Source organism: Pangasianodon hypophthalmus, chromosome 11 (assembly GCF_027358585.1).
Source record: "Pangasianodon hypophthalmus isolate fPanHyp1 chromosome 11, fPanHyp1.pri, whole genome shotgun sequence".
Classification (NCBI taxonomy): domain Eukaryota; kingdom Metazoa; phylum Chordata; class Actinopteri; order Siluriformes; family Pangasiidae; genus Pangasianodon; species Pangasianodon hypophthalmus.
In genome coordinates, this window is record NC_069720.1 from 12,361,622 (window position 1) to 12,379,549 (window position 17,928).

General features: G+C 36.8%; 1 protein-coding gene across 5 annotated transcripts; it reads right to left on the bottom strand.

The window, feature by feature from the left end:
* Positions 1-259: 259 nt before the first annotated feature.
* tmprss9 (transmembrane serine protease 9) lies at positions 260-17,785 on the bottom strand. Of its 5 annotated transcripts, none has more exons than XM_026930460.3 (16): positions 15,938-17,785; positions 14,049-14,218; positions 12,710-12,837; positions 11,915-11,982; positions 11,631-11,818; positions 10,859-10,900; positions 9,883-9,996; positions 9,141-9,306; positions 7,731-8,005; positions 6,392-6,534; positions 5,432-5,681; positions 4,160-4,276; positions 3,831-3,999; positions 2,737-3,005; positions 867-1,003; positions 260-705 (listed from the first exon to the last, which is right to left on the bottom strand). In XM_026930460.3, the coding sequence occupies exons 2-16, from the start codon at positions 14,179-14,181 to the stop codon at positions 544-546; spliced, it is 2,361 nt and encodes a 786-aa protein (XP_026786261.1). In that variant the 5' UTR covers positions 14,182-14,218; positions 15,938-17,785; the 3' UTR covers positions 260-543. The 5 variants fall into 5 exon arrangements, 4 of the variants coding, with proteins under 4 accessions (XP_026786261.1, XP_034164578.1, XP_053094119.1 ...); XM_034308687.2 differs by having other exon boundaries at positions 5,414-5,681; XM_034308689.2 differs by lacking the exon at positions 260-705 and adding an exon at positions 1,397-1,434 and having other exon boundaries at positions 891-1,003; positions 5,414-5,681.
* Positions 17,786-17,928: the final 143 nt, after the last annotated feature.

Genomic DNA, 17,928 nt, shown 5'->3' on the forward strand with positions numbered 1-17,928 from the left:
AGGGACATAACAACTGATTTTGTGTCCTGATTTCACTGTATTTTTGGGGTCATTATCTGGAAGGTTGTAACCTCCTGGCAGAGGTGACCAGGATTTGCGCTGAACACAATTCCAATTATAATTCCACTGATTGTTGGAGAAGTTAAAGTGCTGTATTTGAGAATTGTATATGAGCATTCATTGATTCATCCCAGCTTCAGAAAGTACCAATACATGAAAGACTTTTGTAAGTATGTTAGATGTAAGTATGTAGATGTGCTTTTTTGCTTGTTCTTTTCATGTGTTTAAATTTGTGCAGCATAAAACCGAATCAGACCAAATAGATCTACTACTGATTTCATGCTTATTTGGACTTGGCTAATGGGCTATTTGTAAAAAGAAAAAAAATACAACTCACCACATGAGGTCAATCTTTAATGTTCTCAAGCTCCAGTAGAGTCAAAAGTTTTCATTTTGGCATAAGCAATAATAAATACACAAAATAAATATGCAACTTTTCAAGTAAGTATGCACAAGTAATAGTCCATATGAAGACAAGCATCTTTAAAATGGGAGGTATGTTGATATCCATTCCCTGATGGCAGTGACACGTGTGTAAACCCCCGGGAATCTGTTTCGAGCACAGCCTCGACCCCAACTGGTCACCCCAGCTATGAACCACCGGCCCCGGGGCTGGCGGCATGCTAACGGGCCTCCAGAATCTCCCTGCAGAGAAAAGAGCAGACCTGCAGTCATCCATGCGTTTCTCAGTGGATGACATTTAGACACTATTAGACATGCCATTACATCAAACTCCAAAACATTGACCTTTTTAGGTAATATGAAAGATGAAAATGAGAACTGATGGCTAATCAGTCAAGTCTCACCAGGCATGTATCAATGCCGCCTTCCATGGATCCAGCACACATCATGTTGGCAGTCAGTTTTCTGCCGTAAGACTGCTGACACTCTGATTGGTCTATTATACCAACCTGAGCTTTCTGTAACTGATTAGTTAGCTTTCCTGCATGACAAAGAGAAATCAGATGATTAAACTGCAAAAAAAAAGTAATTTTGCACCAAGGAGTTGATAGGTGCACTAACATCTGATACTGTGTGATGCTATGTGATGTAAACCTAGTGTACATTGTGGCATTACTGAACAGATGGCACAGAATGACAGCGATCTGGACGTATTTCATGATTAATGATGGCAATCATAGCAAAGCAGACTGCAAACTGTGCTCTGTCAATATATCAAGATATATTCACAATATATCTTCCTACAGTACAAGTAAAACATCTTGAAGTTAAAAGTTAGAACAATGAGTTTGAGTTCATTGCTAGCAGCAAACACTAGCTAGGCGAGAAAAATGTCTACTGGTGATGCTAGGTGAATGAAAATAACAGCTCTTACCCAGTATATTGTTCTTGACAATCAGTTGCTATCCGTAACTAGGGACAGCACAATTAAGACAAAGAAACATACTTTACTTACCGCTGTACAGAACCACCTTTCTGAACTGAAACAAACTCAACAACAAATCCACTCTTCACTGCAACACTACTCGATCTGAGGTAATTAATGAGCTAGCACTTCATTTTAAATCAACTAGCAAACATTATAAGGAATGAGACTAGTAGCGTAAGTGCATGAACACACGTGTGTGCTTATCATAGCCACTGTTTAAACTAGGGAAACATAAACCTACATAAAATGTTCCTACATCCCTTATTAATTAATACTAAGTACCAAAAAATATGTACTCATTCTGAATAATCTGTATTCTGTGCAAGTGTATTAAGTATAAATGTTTTAATTCTAGTAGTTGTGAGTCAAGAACCTCAGATGAGAGGGGTCAAACATCTTCAAGATTATTATATATACAAGGCTGTTAACACTGACTTACTACTTAGAAGTCATTTTTTGTAGAGAAAAAAGGGCTGAATCATGAATTGATTGGTCAGAAGTCTATAACAGCAGCTCTGACTGTAGTACAGCTACAAATCACAGGTTTATGTTAAGGCACTCATTTTAATACATCATTTCTATAGTAACAGCTCATTCAAAGGGACTTATATGGTGGACACTTCATATAATCTAAGGCTAATAATATATGAATTTGAAAATTTCTGTGAGGAGATGTTTAACATTTATGGAAGGAGTTGCCAGTGTCAGCGCTTTGTAACAGTCAGTAAGTTTTCAGCTACAGGAGTTTACGCTTTGCAGTTTCTCTGTAACATGAGAAGCTGCATTTTTTGGTCTTATGAACTTCGAGAGAGGAAAAAAAGAGAGTCTGGTAAGGGAATGACCTTTTATAGCTGCTATAAAAGGTGCTATAACAGCTGCTTTAACATAATATGTGATAACAGGAACTAACTTGTTTGGTATACGTTCCATAACGTTAAATGTAACTATAAACTGTTAAAAGTATGTCATACTTTAATTAATAAAAAATGATTGGTGAATTACTTGTGGTATAAGAGGAATAAAACACTTCCCGAAGTTCCTATAACAGCATAACCTGGAGTGTTTTGTTCTATACATAACCTTTTATCTAAGGTTCTTCATCAGTTCTACAGAGGAGTAAACAGTCTTCATAATTATGACTTCATAAACCCATTAAAGGACACATGACGGCCATTTCAAATTGGTGCAGATGTGATGAAGCCTTTCATATGTTAATAAAACATCTTCAAGATTATAACTACAGTCTAGTCACATTCAGTAAAACTTCAGAAAATGTTCTTTCTCACCATCTTCTCTCATTGAGCCCCACCCAGTGATGTAACACTCTGTGCCCTTGAAGAAGCTGTGTGTTGGGGAGGGCAAACACAGCGTCTGGATGGTGTAGGAGCTCGGCGCCGGGATCGAGAGCTGCACCAGAGCCACATCAAAGTCCATATTGCTGCTGTTGAAGGCAGGATGCTGGATGATCCTCTGCACTGGGATGATCAAAGCTCCCACTCCGGACCGGAGCACCGAACCTAAACTCACCGTCCAGCCACTGGGGTTTGACTCCTTTCTGTAGACACAAGAGAGCATATTAAAGGCATGTCAGTAAAAATATATTATATATTAATAATAATAAACAATATTAATAAACAGCAGCTTTAATCAGCTGTTCCCTCATCAGTCTCTCTTTTTTTTGTCTCTCTCTTGAAATTAATAAGACTAAAAAATGTAGCTTCTAATGTTACTAAGAACCACAAAGTGTAAATTTATTTGTCTTGAAGATGTTGGGGAAAAAACCCTAAAATTACCGATTTACCTCTGACTGTTATAAAGTGCTGACACTGGAGACTCCTTCCATAAATGTTAAAAAAAAGTTTCTTTACAGTAAACTTCACTATATTAATGATCACACATTTTTAAAACTGTTTATGTGGAGCGTCCTCCATGCATGTCCCTGTGAAAGATCTGTTACTATAGAAACAATGCCGTATTAAAATAAACCTGTGATTTGCAGATGCACTACTGTCAGAGCTGCTGTTACAGAAAATTAATCAACACCTCCTAACCAATCAGAATCCAAAATTCACCAGTGATGGGGTGTAAGTCTTTTTAACACATGGTTTCTAAACCCTAGACATAGTTTTTATCTCTGATGAGCCATAAATACTAAACCCATATTAGAAACCCATATTAGACACCTTTTAGGTGGAAGAACAAAGCAATTAGGTTTCTCAGAAGAAAAATCTGACCATTAGTGACAACTGTAACCTCAAATTCCTGAAGACTTTAACTTATAGATCAGTATTTTTAGTGTGGTATTCTTGCTACAGTTTATGTAACTCATATGAAATGAGTGTTGTATGAAGTGTTTCTGTCTTTAATGCTCGATGTGTACCTGCTGAAGCAATGAGCAGCTGTAAGGAGCCATTTGCAGTGTATAAGCGTGGCACCACAGCGATGTAAACGCTGGAACTGCAGACTCGCCACCCATGGCCATTCCCCTCGACGGGCACTCACACCTCCCACAATTCTCTGGTGGCTGAATTCAGGTCGCTGGCCACAGTCTGGAGAGAGGAATCTCTGGGTCATGCAGTGTTTATTCTCATGTTTATTAACATGTTTTGAACAACTGATTTTCAATGGGTAAAACTGTGTACTTTTGAATCATTACTTTATATAAATGTATATAAGAAGTGCTTTTCTTGTCCATAATATAAAACTGACCACAGTTTTTCTCATCGGCTTCATTGGAGCAGTCAGCGACTCGGTCACACTCAGGGTTGATCTTGCTGATACACACTCCTGCGCCACAGTTAAAGTTTCCGCTGCAGTTTACAGCTCCTAAAAAAGGATATTTATTATATAGCCTTAAATTCACTTGTTCACATTCAGTAAGTGCTTTATCCTGGTCAGGGTTGCAGTGGATCCATAGCCTATCCTGGGAAAACTGGGAGTGAGGTGGGAATACACTCAGGCTCCATACACACACCTAGGGTCAATTTATCTTAGCCAGTCCACCTACTGGCATGTTTTTTTTTTTTGGTGGTAGGAGGAAAACGGAGAACATACACAAGAACTGCACAGACAGTAACCAAGCTAATGATTGAGCCAGGGACCCTGAAGCTGTGAGGCTGGAACACTACCTGCTGTGCCACTGTGCCGCCCCTCAGCCTTAAATTGTTTGTTAAAACTAGGTAGAAATACAGTGGCAACAAAACTGCTTGTTCGCTCTTCATAATTGTCTGGATTTCTGCAATAATTACTTGGTCATAATAATAACACATTTTGCTGAAAGTAATAACATGCAAACAGTTGTACTTTATATGCCTTTATTTGGAAGCATTGTTGCAACCTCACAACCATCACCACTGCCACCCCAAAGTTAATTAATTTCCTATAACAGCATGTTAACAAGTTATACTGTATTTCGTACCTTTTTTCTGTTTATAGTTATATTTAAGGTTGTGGAACATCCACAAAACAGGTTAGTTCCTGTTCTCACTTACATTATAGCAGCTCAAAGCACCTCACCAGCCTCTCTTTTTTCTGTCTCTTGAAGTTAATAAGACAAAAAAAAACAAAACAGCATCTTGTCTTGGTACCGAGAAACCGCAAACTGTAAACTCCTCTGTTCTGAAGAGTCAGAAAATGTATAAAGTTACAGCTTTACCTCTGACTGTTACAAAGTGCTGACACTGGAGACTCCTCCCATAAACGTTAAATAAACGTCTCCTTACACTTAAATAAATGTCTCCAAAAAACTTCACCATACCAACGATTATGCATGTTACATGTACAAGTCCCTTGTTACTATAAGTTGTTACTACAGAAACTATAATATTTCCTATAAAAAATGTATATAAAATTAATCAACACCTTTTGACCAATCAGAATCCAGAATTTAACAGTGCTATGGCATGTTTTTTATTACATGTAATATAGCATAATGATATAACTAGTTTATCATCACATTCCTACCAGTACTGGTATTCCTACCAGTCACCACAGGAGTTGAAGTGACTGCCTTAGCACGGAGGACTGCAGTGTTTGTTGCGCTGTGAACTGTTGGTCTGTCCTGAGTGCTACTGGGGTCGGCATGGCTCAGGATCCAGTTGCGGAGCACAGTGACCTGGGAGTACACTCCAGGCTTATTGACTTGCGCACAGCCCATTCCCCAGCTCACTATACCCGCCAGAAAGAAGCGGTCAGGGCTGCTTTCACACACCAGAGGACCTCCTGAGTCTCCCTGTGGGGAATAAATTGATGCTGTTTCAAACAAAACAGTGCTAATGTGACTTCAGAGAGACCTATAAATAATATATTAAATTATAGTAAAATAAAAAATTATGTATAACTTGATAAAAGACATTCAGTATGATCTAGAGCAGGGATCATCAACTGGTGGACCAGCTGCGAAACATAGGAGGAAAACTTGCCTGTAGTTCAGCAACTATTTTTTTCCAAACATGAACTAGCAGGGCTTTTGTAGTAGGTCCTCTATTACAGCCAGTTACATGCATTTATGTAAATTATTTAGCTTAAGGCAGCTCATCAGATGAGAGAGTAACTAAAAGACATTACTTCAGAAAGCAAAGAGTTTTCACAAAAGTAAAAATGACTAAAGCAGAATGTTTAAAGATGATCAGACACTGTAGTATGTGTTTATACTCAGAAGTAATTTCAAAACTGGTGTGTCTCATCTGTTCAGAGTCTGTGCCACTAGTCAAAAGTGGTACTGTGATGCACCACTACGAAATGAAACAATTGCTTTCTTATTTATAGCCATAAACTAATCACTAATGGTTATGCATTACAATGTAACTGTCATCGTCATTCAGTCATATTTGTTTCTTATCTGCACCTTTTAAATCAACAAATGTTATGTAACTAGAGCTTTACAAATTTTAGTTTTACCCCTGAGCAAGAGCATAAATATGGACAATAATGAACAGAAACCTGGCAGGAGTCAACTTTTCCCTGCAGGAAGCCAGCGCACATCATGTTATTGGTGATGGCTCCTCTGTATACGGTCGAACTGTTACACACGTTCGAATCAATGATCTTCACTGAGGCTTTTTGGAGCGTAGGAGGCAACTTGCCTGCTCACAAACACACAGGGCCACAATGAAGGTTAAAAATACAGTGACTAGAACATAAAAGCAAATTTAAAAATAAATTTAAATGCAGTGTTATCTCTTAGTTATACCTCACAAGTAACCAGGTTAAAGATCTAGCTAGTTAGATGATTATTGAACTCAGTGAAGAGTTTAGATGATAAGGTTGAATGTTTTTTTTAGTTCAGGGAAGAATTATGTATTATGAGGAATATCTAACCTCCTATTCGGGATCTACCCTCCTACAGAGTTTAACTTCAGTCATATTCTAATAGATTAATGCCTCTTGAGATTGCTAAATGACAGTCAATAAGGGTGAAGCTTTAGTTTAGCTAACATGAGCTAGCTTGCAAAATTGATGACACAAATGACATAATTAATAAATAGTTAGCCTAAGATTACAGATTACCTGAATTGACTTTCTACTGAATAACTAGCTAGTTAGCTCTTTAACCTGGTTACTTGTGAGGTAAAATTGATGTTAGCTAAGCTAATCAGTTAGCTAGCTATCTTAGGTATGTTCCTAAGCAGTACATTGAGACAAAGAATTGAAAAGAAAGGCTACATATTGATTTTGCTTAGTTATAGGCATCCCTACACCAACGAGGGTGATGTTTAAGTTAAACTTACCTAATCTGCCAAATTATTCCATTGTTAGCACACTTGGTGCCTTGATTTATTTGCACAATATGTAAATAGATAGTTCATTGTTTGCTAACTTGCTTGCTGTTTAACAGTAAACATTAGAACATAATATTTAACATTAGTATATGGAGATCTGTAATATTTATACCATTAGAGACATGGTATATTTATGTAAATAACAGTAAAAGTATTATTTACAGCTGCAGCCTGTAAAATATTCTGAAATATTTGTTTCGCAAGGGTTTCAAAACAGGATTTCTACCTTGTTTTTTCTATAATCAGGCTAAAACTCTGCTTGAAGCTATATTTTTGTACATTTCCTAACCAAATTACTGAACCCTCGCACCATCACTACACTGTTATATTGTGCTTAATCCCATCCTTTTAATATTTTTAGGTTGGTTTACCAAAAGCTATGATAATGGATGATATCCTTATGGAATACATTTTGCACATGGTTCCACCTTGAATCCACTCTGATGGGTAGTGGACCTTCAGTGAGCAGGTTTTACTTATTACCCCTCATCTCCACTCACTGCTGTCCTGTTTGACGGCTCCCCAGCCAGAGACGATGCAGTCTTGTCCAGGACTGAAGATGTGAGATGAGGATGGGATGCAGACGGGCTGGATGTAAGGAGTGAAAGTCAGTGGCTTCTCCAGCTCCAGCACAGTCACATCACTGTCTGAGTTCATGGGGTTATAATGTGGAGAGACAATCAGAGATTTGATGTTCACTGTGATTGCTCCTTTCTCCACACCATTCACTAAACTCGCTCCGACCAGCGCTGTCCAGTCCCTCGGGTTTTTACTACTGCAGGGAACAAGAGCGACTCATTTAATATGCCTTTAAAATAATTTTAAAAAATAATAAAATTATGTGTGGTTTAGTGGTTAAGTGATTCAGTGGTTTAGGGATAGATTGTTTAACTGCAGTATCAAACACGAACCTAACAGATCTAACACTATAACAAATCTATTAGCTTTTAATGAATTAAATGTAGTTTGTTGTGTTTACATAGTTCCAATAAATAATGTATATATTTCCATCTACATCATTTTCCAGGGTTTGTGATTGAGATGTTGAGTGGTTTAGTGGTTGAGGGGTTAGAGTTTGGTGGTGTAGTAGTTAGTGTTTCAAAAGTTTAGTAGTTTAGTGGTTGAGGAATTGAATAGATTAATGGTTCAATGGTTGAGGGGTTGAGATGTTGATTGGTTGAGGGGTTTGGTAGTTGAAGGAATGAGTGGTTTAGTAGTTCTATAGTTTAGTAGTTCACTGATTTAGTGGTTGAGGGGTGAGTGGTTTAATGGCACATTGGCTTAGCGGATAAGTAATTTAGTGCTTTTATGGATTGTTCATTGAGGAGAGTTAGTACTTCTGTGGTTTAGCCCTTGAGGGGTTTAGTAGCTGAGGGGTTCAGTGGTTTAGGGCTTGAGGAGCGTAATGATTAAGGTGATTTGTAGTTGATGGGTGGAGTGGTTTACTGGTTCAGTGGTTGAGTGGTTAAGTGTTTTAGTAGTTTAGTGGTTGAATGTTTCAGTCGTTTATTAGTTTAGTGGTTGAAGATTTCAGTTGTTTAGTAGTTCAGTGGTTGAATGGTTCAGGGGTTTAGTGTTTAATGGTTGAATGTTTCCATCATTTAGTAGTTTAGTGGTTGAATTGTTCAGGGATTTGGTAGTTTAGTGGTTTAATGTTTCAGTCATTTAGTGGTTGAATGGTTCAGTTGTTTAGTAGTTTAGTGGTTGAATGGTTCAGGAGTACATTGTTTCAGTGTTTTATTGGTTGACGGGTTTAATAGTTGAGGGGTTTGCTGATTCAGTGGTTTAGTTCTTAAGGTGTTTAGTGGTGTAGTTGTTGAGGGGTTTAATGCTTGATTAGGGTTTATTAGTTGATGAGTTAAAGAACTTAGCTGTTAAGAGGTTTAGCTGTTGATGGGTTGAGTACTCACCTCTCAAAGCAGTGTGCAGCACTGACCAGCCAGTGGCGGTTTATGATGGAGGCTCCGCAGGTGTGATGGCCATGGAGTCTCAGACTCACCTGCCAGGGCAAATCACCAAGTTGGGCGTTTTCACCCCCAACAACCCGACTGTCCACCACCAGCTTCCTGCCACACGCTACTCATCACAGATGACACGGATTCACATAAAAAATAATTTAGGACTGATTCAGTTTTTCTTTAAGTATGATTTTATGTATGAAACAGATACAGTCAAGTGAAAAAAAAAACATTTTCTTCAATAACATCTCTGAGTCTGATTCTGAAACAGAACATACTAAAAGTCTGATTGCCATAAATCAACCTTCCTGTCTCTTTCATTTTGTACTTTGAGTATTTTGCACATGACTGCATATAGATAAATAGATACATCATAATTATTTAATAATAATGAATTAAATAGGGATTTTCTGTGACTAATGGCCTATTTGTTTATACAAATACCCAAGTACATTAACATTATAAATATAATCAATATTATCATAATAACAGAGAAGGTGAATACTCGGTGAACAAACAAAGGAACAGTGATGAATTCAGACAAGCTCACGATCATTATGAAGAACTGCAGCTTTGGAGCCTTTTCATTTTTCTCTGTATTGATGTGGAAATGCACTTCACATGAAGCAGTAGATGATGATCTGACCTGATAAAGTGATAATATGTTGGTGTTATAGAGGGAGAAAATACTCACAGCAGTATGCCTCATCTGATTCATCAGCACAATCCGACACAGAGTCACACTCAGCATTAGGTTTAGTCACACACTCCCCACTGGCACAGGTAAATGTGTCATCAGGACATCTACCTGGAATTAAGAAAATTGTCATGCTGTACATTTGGGTCTAATAAGACATGTTATAACATTGCCACTTTAAAGTTACACATTTGTGATTAACCTTAAAGAAGACGTTTGCAATTTTTAGTGCCCTCAGCTGCATGTGAGGTGAACTCCAGTGTAAACACTGACTAGCCTTTAAAAATTAGCTCCACCTCCTCAGTTTAAAGTATGTACAATTTGAGACATGGCTTTTAGGGCACCTCTGTTCTAGTTGGGGGTGGAGCTAATATCTGGGCCAGAAAATACAAACAGAAGGCTGTTATGAAGAAATTAACCAGAAGAGCGAATCATCGTTTTTTGAAAGTGTGTTGGACCAGCACTACAAAATGAAAAAGAATCATTAATATTTGATGAGCATTATCGTTTAACAGCAATCAGGTGAAACAACCTTTAGAACCGTGAAGTGGGTGGGGCAACTGCTGTGAAAACTTTGAGCAGATTATTACTTTATGCAAATGAGAACGAAAGTGATTTGGCCATAGGAGGAAGAAATAGGGGAACATTTCTATTTGTATTCCTGATGTGAAATTTTATATTATGTTCCAGATATTGGTTCCTACTTGCAGTTCCTGAACCAGCCGCAGTTCCTGAGGTGCTACTGTGGTGCTACAAGAATACAAAGAATTGTTGATGACCCCAGATAGAACAACAATGTTTGCTTTCGCAAATAGACAGCAGCGAAGTATAAATTCTTCTTTGGCTCATTTTGACGCTATAAATTTAATTTAATTGTAGTAGGAAAGCTTCCACCTCTAGATACACATTAAAAAATTACAAACTGCACCTTTAAAAGATTGTTGAGGAACAGTATAATGAAATCCATTCTTACCTGCATTAGCGTTGATTACATACAAAGACTTTTCGCTAGCACCTGAGAACAGAAAAGCAGAAAATAATAAAATATATGAGAAACAAATATATATGGCCTTGCCTCCTGTTTCATCATAAATTAAAACATGCAACTGAGCTTCCATTATACAAGGTGGTCTATTCCTTATTTATACCACTCCACTGTTGAATTCTCAAATCTGGTCAGAAGATATTGATTAATTTTCTGCAATAGCTGCTCTGACACTAGTTCTGCCTAAAACAAGATTCAGGTTTATTCTTATCTCATTCTTAGCTCATTCTTATCGATTCTAACAGCTCATTCACTGGGACTTGCATGGTGGATGCTCCACATAAACGGTTTAAAAATGTGTATGGTAAAGTTTTCTGTAAAGAGACATCAATTTAGCATTTATGGAAGGAGTCTCCAGCGTCAGTGCCTTGTAACTGTCAGAGGTAAAGAGGTTTATGTTTTCCGACATCTTCAGGACAGAGGAGTTTACACTTTGTGGTTTGTCTATAACATTACAAGCTGCGTTTTTTTGAAGAGAGCGGAAAAGAGAGACTGGTGAGGGAATGACTGTAGCTGCTCTAACGTAAATGAGAACAGGAACTAACTTGTTTACATTAAATGTAACTATAAATGCATAAAACATACAACATGTTGCTCTTTAATAAATAAAGTATTGCAGTCACTTGCAAATTGCTGTGGTATAAGAGAAACACTTCAGGAACAGATGTATAAAGTTAATTGTCCCAGAAGTTGCTTTTACCCAGAAGGACGATGCTCTGAATTTCTCCAAACTCAGGAATAGTCAGCGGGTTTGGACTGACTAAAGCCTGAAAGCCGTACTGAATCTGCTCCTGGAGGAAACGGTCTGTGTACTCTGTAAATTGTACTTGAAATTTGGCCACTCTGAAGACCAAACGAAGCGTCGCCATCACGTTATTACTGATGTTCCTGAAACACACAGCAGCATGCAGGACAAAATAAAGGATGCTTCCCAAATGTCAGTTATAGAAAGTTCTGGAAACATACTTTGTGTATCACACCTACCCGTACGCAACGATATGGCAGGAGACAAAATGGGGTGCAAATGATGATGCAAGGAAAATATTCTGGATCTGTAGAAAAAGTTGAAAAGGATTCAGGTATAAATGTGAAAATGTATTTTGTATAATAAAATATATAATATAATAAAATTCAACGGTTTGCTCATGCATATTATGCATGAGCAACCCTTTGAATATCTAGCAGTAGTACATGAAGGTGCAAAAGTTTTAGTGAAAAAGCATGTTATCTCCAGATCTGCTCATTTCATGGTGTTTTCTGATTAAAACCCCATTACAATATACTTAATATTACAGCATCAAACTCTCAGACTAATGAGCAGTTCTCTTTATTAGAAAGCTTTAAAAAAGTGAACCTCTGCTCTCATTAATTTACTTGTGTCTAGAGTCAGAGCTGGAGTAGGGGTTTAAAAATATCAGTGTGCTTTTTTTTTATCTCTTTAACTCCAAGAGAGAAAAAAAAGAGAGGCTGGTGAAGGAACAACTGTTTGTAGCTCCTATAACGCAAATGATAACTTGTTTCATAGATGTTCCACAACATTAAATGTAACTATAAACAGATAAAAAGTATGATCTGTCATTCTTTAATAAATAAAAAATGCTTAGTGTTGGCATTTTGCTGTGGTGTAAAAGGAATAAAACCCCTCAGAAACATGGTGGAACATCTTTAAAGTTAGAACTAAAGTCCAGTTGACCAGACTTTCTACTATAAGACATTCAAAATAACCAGATTAAATAAGAACCTTTACATTCCCAACCTTATTCTTTGTCCTGCTCCTACCTTTGTTTCCAAAGTGGCTGTCAGGATTAAAAAAAACGCAGACGTTTTATCCTTGAGCTCAGGTTTGTACTGTAGGCCTTTTAACTCCACCGTGTCCATGAAGTAATGCTCCTTCTGCACCGTGTACGCTTAATGTAATAAACACAAAAATTAATCATCTACTATCATCTGCATTACTCATCACTTATACACAAAGAATAATCCAGTTTAGCATTGTGCACTAATTGTGTATGTGTAAATATTCCCACAGTGACCTATAACTGGCTTTATGGAGTTGTTCAGTGTCTTGTTGATGTTGTTTCCTACACAATATTATTTAAAAACCCATTCAAAAAGGATGTCAAAGAGATAAAACACAAGCATAAAAATGCTTTCTTCTTCAGAACATAATTTGGTGTCAAACTTATTTTCAAGGTCAAATCGCTAAAAGTTGGCAGCTGACATCATAGACTAATTTGCATATTCATTGAATCATTATGATTGTTTGTATATCAAACCACAAAGAAGGAATGTTTTATGATGACACAGAGAATAGAATAATGTTTTATCAGAATAGAAAATAACAAATTATAACTTATTTATTATATAAAGAAGTCGTACTTAAAAAATTCTATAATATCAATCAAGAACGCTATAACGCCAGAGGAGTCAGGAAATAGACACAAAGGAAATGGTTACAGATGGAATAACTCATTTTTATTAATGTAAATACTGCAAAAAAGAAAGTTTAAAACTAAGATCAAAGAAGTGTGTGCATGTGGACAATCAGTGGTGATTAGCGATTGGTAGCTGGAAACGATGGTGATCAGTGATTGGTTGCACAAGCACATCTCAGTCAGGCTTTACACACTGGTGGTGAGAGGAGTGAACCTGTTCTCTCAAATTGTATAGCCAGCAGCTGTGGTGTGTGCTGGAGAGCCATATCAAGTGCAGGACAGTCGCTAACATCTGCTCAAAAAGTCACTAGATTTGTCACTAGGATCTTTTTTTTTTTAATAAAGTTGCTAAAGGGATCTAAAAAATTGCCAAATCTAGCAACACTGTGTTAGCAACACTGGTCCGACCTAGCTAATTAGGCGAGTCCTAAACTCTCAAGGTGGATTTGTACATTAAAAGTAATCCAGATAATATTAAGGTTCTGATTTTAATATTTTATTTTTCGTAGCTCTAGTGAAAAAAAAGGGTTTGATTCTGTACATTTCATTTTTGGCCAAACTGTTCATTTGAGATGCCTTTAAAAAAACAATTAAATCACCAACTGACATTTCCCAGATCATCTACATACAGGTTAATAGCAAAGCATTAACCTGCTTTAAGCTTTAAGCACCGCATCACTCACCTATCACAACACCCACTAAAGCACAGATGATGAGAATCGCCAAGATGGTGCTGAGTGTAACGTATCTGCACACAGTGGAGGGTGGAGCAGGAGGACGATCAGCCTTGGGCCACTTACTCTGCTGCTGCTTCATTTCTTTATTAGTCTACAGAAATCTGAACCTCTGAGACCTGGAACACAAATAAGGATCAGTGTGCTACAGTTTCATCCTGATCTTTACTGCATTGTTATGCTGCTTGCTCACACACCCTATAAATCACTGATACTATTTCAGCTCCATGTCACTGTAATTATCTCAAAATATTCATCCTAAAGGAGTGATTCAGTACAACATTAAATGTACACAATGTTCTCTTTATTCAAAATTTATCAGGTAAGACTTGCTTAGTGAAGAATAAAATACATTGACAACATGGTGTGATGAAGTAGAGTTATTGTTCATTTTTTATTTATTAAAGAATGACAAATGCTTTTTATCCTTTCTTACATTTAATGTTGTGAAACATCCATGAAACAAGTTCCTGTTCTCACGTACATTACAGCATCTATAAACAGTCATTCTCTCACCCGCCTCTTTTTTTTAAATCTCTTTTGTAGTTTTGTAGATATGTTCTGTATGTATATGTATAATGATCAATGAATACATTCATAATCAATGCATTCATAAGGCATTTTACATTATTATAATTATTTATGAAAAAAACATTACAGTTTATAGCAGTGTTTATAATGCACTATTAGGATTAGATTATATGGATAATCTCTCTGGTATTAGGTATCAGGTCTTGTGATGTTCTGTACAAAGGTGCTTGGTTTCTTAGTTATTGGTGTTATAATGTGTTATGAGCACTACTTATTATATATTATGTTTACATTCCATAATGCACAGTAAAGATTAATAATGCCTTATGACTGTATTATAACATGATATGAATGTGTTCATAGCTCACAGGCCAGCAGCTTTTGTCATTCAGTCTCTACACCACTCATAATTTGGGTTTGTGTGCATCATCAAAAACAATGTAAAACACCACACGTATCTGAAATGGTGGCATTTTTTTTGACCATTAACTCTAGGCAGTAAAAACAGATAAATATGCCATATGTTTAAAATCTTAGCTTATTATTCAGTTATTCCTCTTGAAGCATAATATTTTTTAACTACAGTGAAACTAATAGGTAAATGTGTATTGTTAGAAGAGTGAGGAATGTGTTTAAGGAGTTAAATTCACTCGTTTATAGTGTGGGATATGTGAATTGTTGTCCCCTGAAACAGTGTCCCTTGTCCTAAGGGGGATACGGGATATCTGTGTCATCAAATGAGCATGACATTTTGGAGAAATGAGTACACTGCAAAATAGCTTTTGAAAATATCTTGAATAGTCAAATGCAGCTAATGTTTTCTATTATAAGATTACAATTATCCAAATTAATTAAGACTATTAAACCTATTTCTTGAAATTTTTACTAACTTAATGTTTGATTCTAATTTATGTTTTTATTTCCTGAATTAGTTTAAAATTCTAGAAGTAAGGTTGGATTTGGATTTTTGCAATAGTAATAAACGTATAAAAGAAAATACCAGATAAATTCAACAATATTCAAAATGTTTTCATTTGCTATGACATATTTTGCAGTGTAGAAACACCATGAGATGAGTGCAGAAATGTTTCTAACACTACAGGTTACAAAATCACTCATAGAGTGAGTGTCATTTAACATGACAGAAACCTGTTACACACTATCTACAGAAACCTAAAAGAAATTTTTTTTTTAAGTTTAGGTTACATCAGAAGTGAAGATATGTAAATACTTCAAAACACACTAATATTCAAGGTGAAATTTGTTTTAAAAAATTAGAGACCTTCAGAGAAATCGCCATTACTCACCATTGGCTCACGCTCGAGATTGAAGTCGACACCTCTTGTTAAAAAAGTGGTGAAACGCTAAAACCACTCCTTTAAGTTCAGTCCCTCTTTTGGGTGTGTAACTAAGTGAGACAATCAAGACTATCAGATATCCTGCATCCTCCTCCCTGCAGCCCGAGCTCCTACAGCCACCTGTTCAGCTCATCTGAAGCTCGTCTAAAGCTCATCTAAAGCTCGTCTAAAGCAACAGGAGCATCTTACAACTTTAAACTAGACACACACACTAATCTTAGTACTATCTTTGTGAGGACCTTCCATTACCATAATTACTGCAGCTCATTAATGCTATGCCTACCCCTGAATCTTAACTTAAGCTTAACTTCTGTAACCATAAAGAAACATTCCAGGTCTTTTTAGTTTTTCAAATAAAAGCTGCATTTTTTTCCATTTATTTTGTGAGTATTAGAGGTGTAACTATCTATAATCACACTCACTCACTATATCCTGTAACAGGACCATGTTTTTGGGAGGTGATAGGAAACCAGAGAACGTGGAGAAAACCCATAGTCACAGGAAGAACATGTGGAACTCCATAAAGACAGTAACCTGAGCTAATGATTGAACCTGGGAACCTGGAGTTGTGAAGCAGCAACAGGAAGCAGGTTTAGCTTGTTAGCCATGAGTCAGGATAGCCTGGTTATTAAAGCTAATTTTAATACTACCAGAAACTATTTTTTTCCCACGTCACAACATCCACCCAACCATCCAACCATCAGTATCTGTTTATTGCTCCAAATATCCATATTCAGCTGTATGCTGCAATCCATTGTACTTGGAAAACCCAATCCTGGCATTGAAGAGTCAACGGAACAGTCATTCAACTCAGAATTCCAAGTTGGGAACTTGGGTAATATCCATCGTGCCCGAGTTGTCTGACAAACACAGCCAATGTTACAACAATATGGTGGTGCACAGTTAACAGCAAACTGAATTCCCTTTGAATTATTTTCTACTTGATAAAATTTGATTTTAGTTGACATGTAGCTTTTGGTTTGTAAAAAGATGTTTTAACAACTTTGTAACTTTAAATTTGTAATTCCATCAATTTCAATGGAACGCGATAAAGACCAAAGATGAACAAGATTAGTCAACCTGTCTTACATGTTGCTTTGATCTCTAATCATGCAGAAATAATTGAATGTAAATCTTGTTAATAAGTTTAGCAAATTCAGAGACTAGCCATACAAATATGGTCTAGCTCTGGACATCTATGATTTTCTGAGCTGAAGTACTGGAATGTGTTTAGATCAGAACTGGGGAAAATGGACTTGAAACGTTCTGAATATAGCAGATTGCAGTATTAATCCACAAATGGGTGTCTTAAATCTTACTTTTTTAAAGGGTCCATTAAATACAAACACTGACACTTATCAGTTCATTCACAAATAATGTATTCACCTTCAGTTACATCCCCATTGCGACTGTGTGAGGACATTTGATACTACACTAGCACTACACTACACTACACTCCTTTCTGGTCCTCACAAAGAGATAAATACATGTGCGCACACACACACAGGGGTGGAGTGGATTTAAACGAGTGCTCAAAAAGTTTACTTTATTAATACCTCAGTTACTTTAATGCCTCTATTTGTTTTTAAAGCTTTTAAGAGCTTAGCACTCACGCAGGCTTTGTCTCTAAACATCTAAATGACAAGCTGCTTCCCAATTTTTTTTTTTTTTAATCATCATGTGCTGCGTTACTAAACATCATAAAAGATGGATTATATTCTTCAATATCTGGAACACACCACCTCTTATTTCGACACACCCCTTATGGAAAAACCACGTGCACTTCACGTGTGAGATGTGTGTAACGTGTGGACACTTGTGAAAGAACATGAAGGTGCCATGATTACACCATGTTATGTCTTTGCACAACACTTTACAGTAGTTTTATTTCATCTTAGCAAAAAGGTGGTGACCAAAATGAGAAAGAACTAACTCCGGAA

Bases quoted from the DNA above. Each gene is read 5' to 3' on its own strand.
- tmprss9 (XM_034308687.2), bottom strand. From the start codon at position 14,181: ATGAAGCAGCAGCAGAGTAAGTGGCCCAAGGCTGATCGTCCTCCTGCT. The intron at 9,307-9,882 runs GTGAGTATTTTC...TGTGATGAGTAG, and splicing joins ATCAGATGAGGCATACTGCT to CGTGTGGCAGGAAGCTGGTG. The intron at 6,535-7,730 runs GTGAGTGGAGAT...GTTTGTGAGCAG, and splicing joins AGCCGTCAAACAGGACAGCA to GCAAGTTGCCTCCTACGCTC.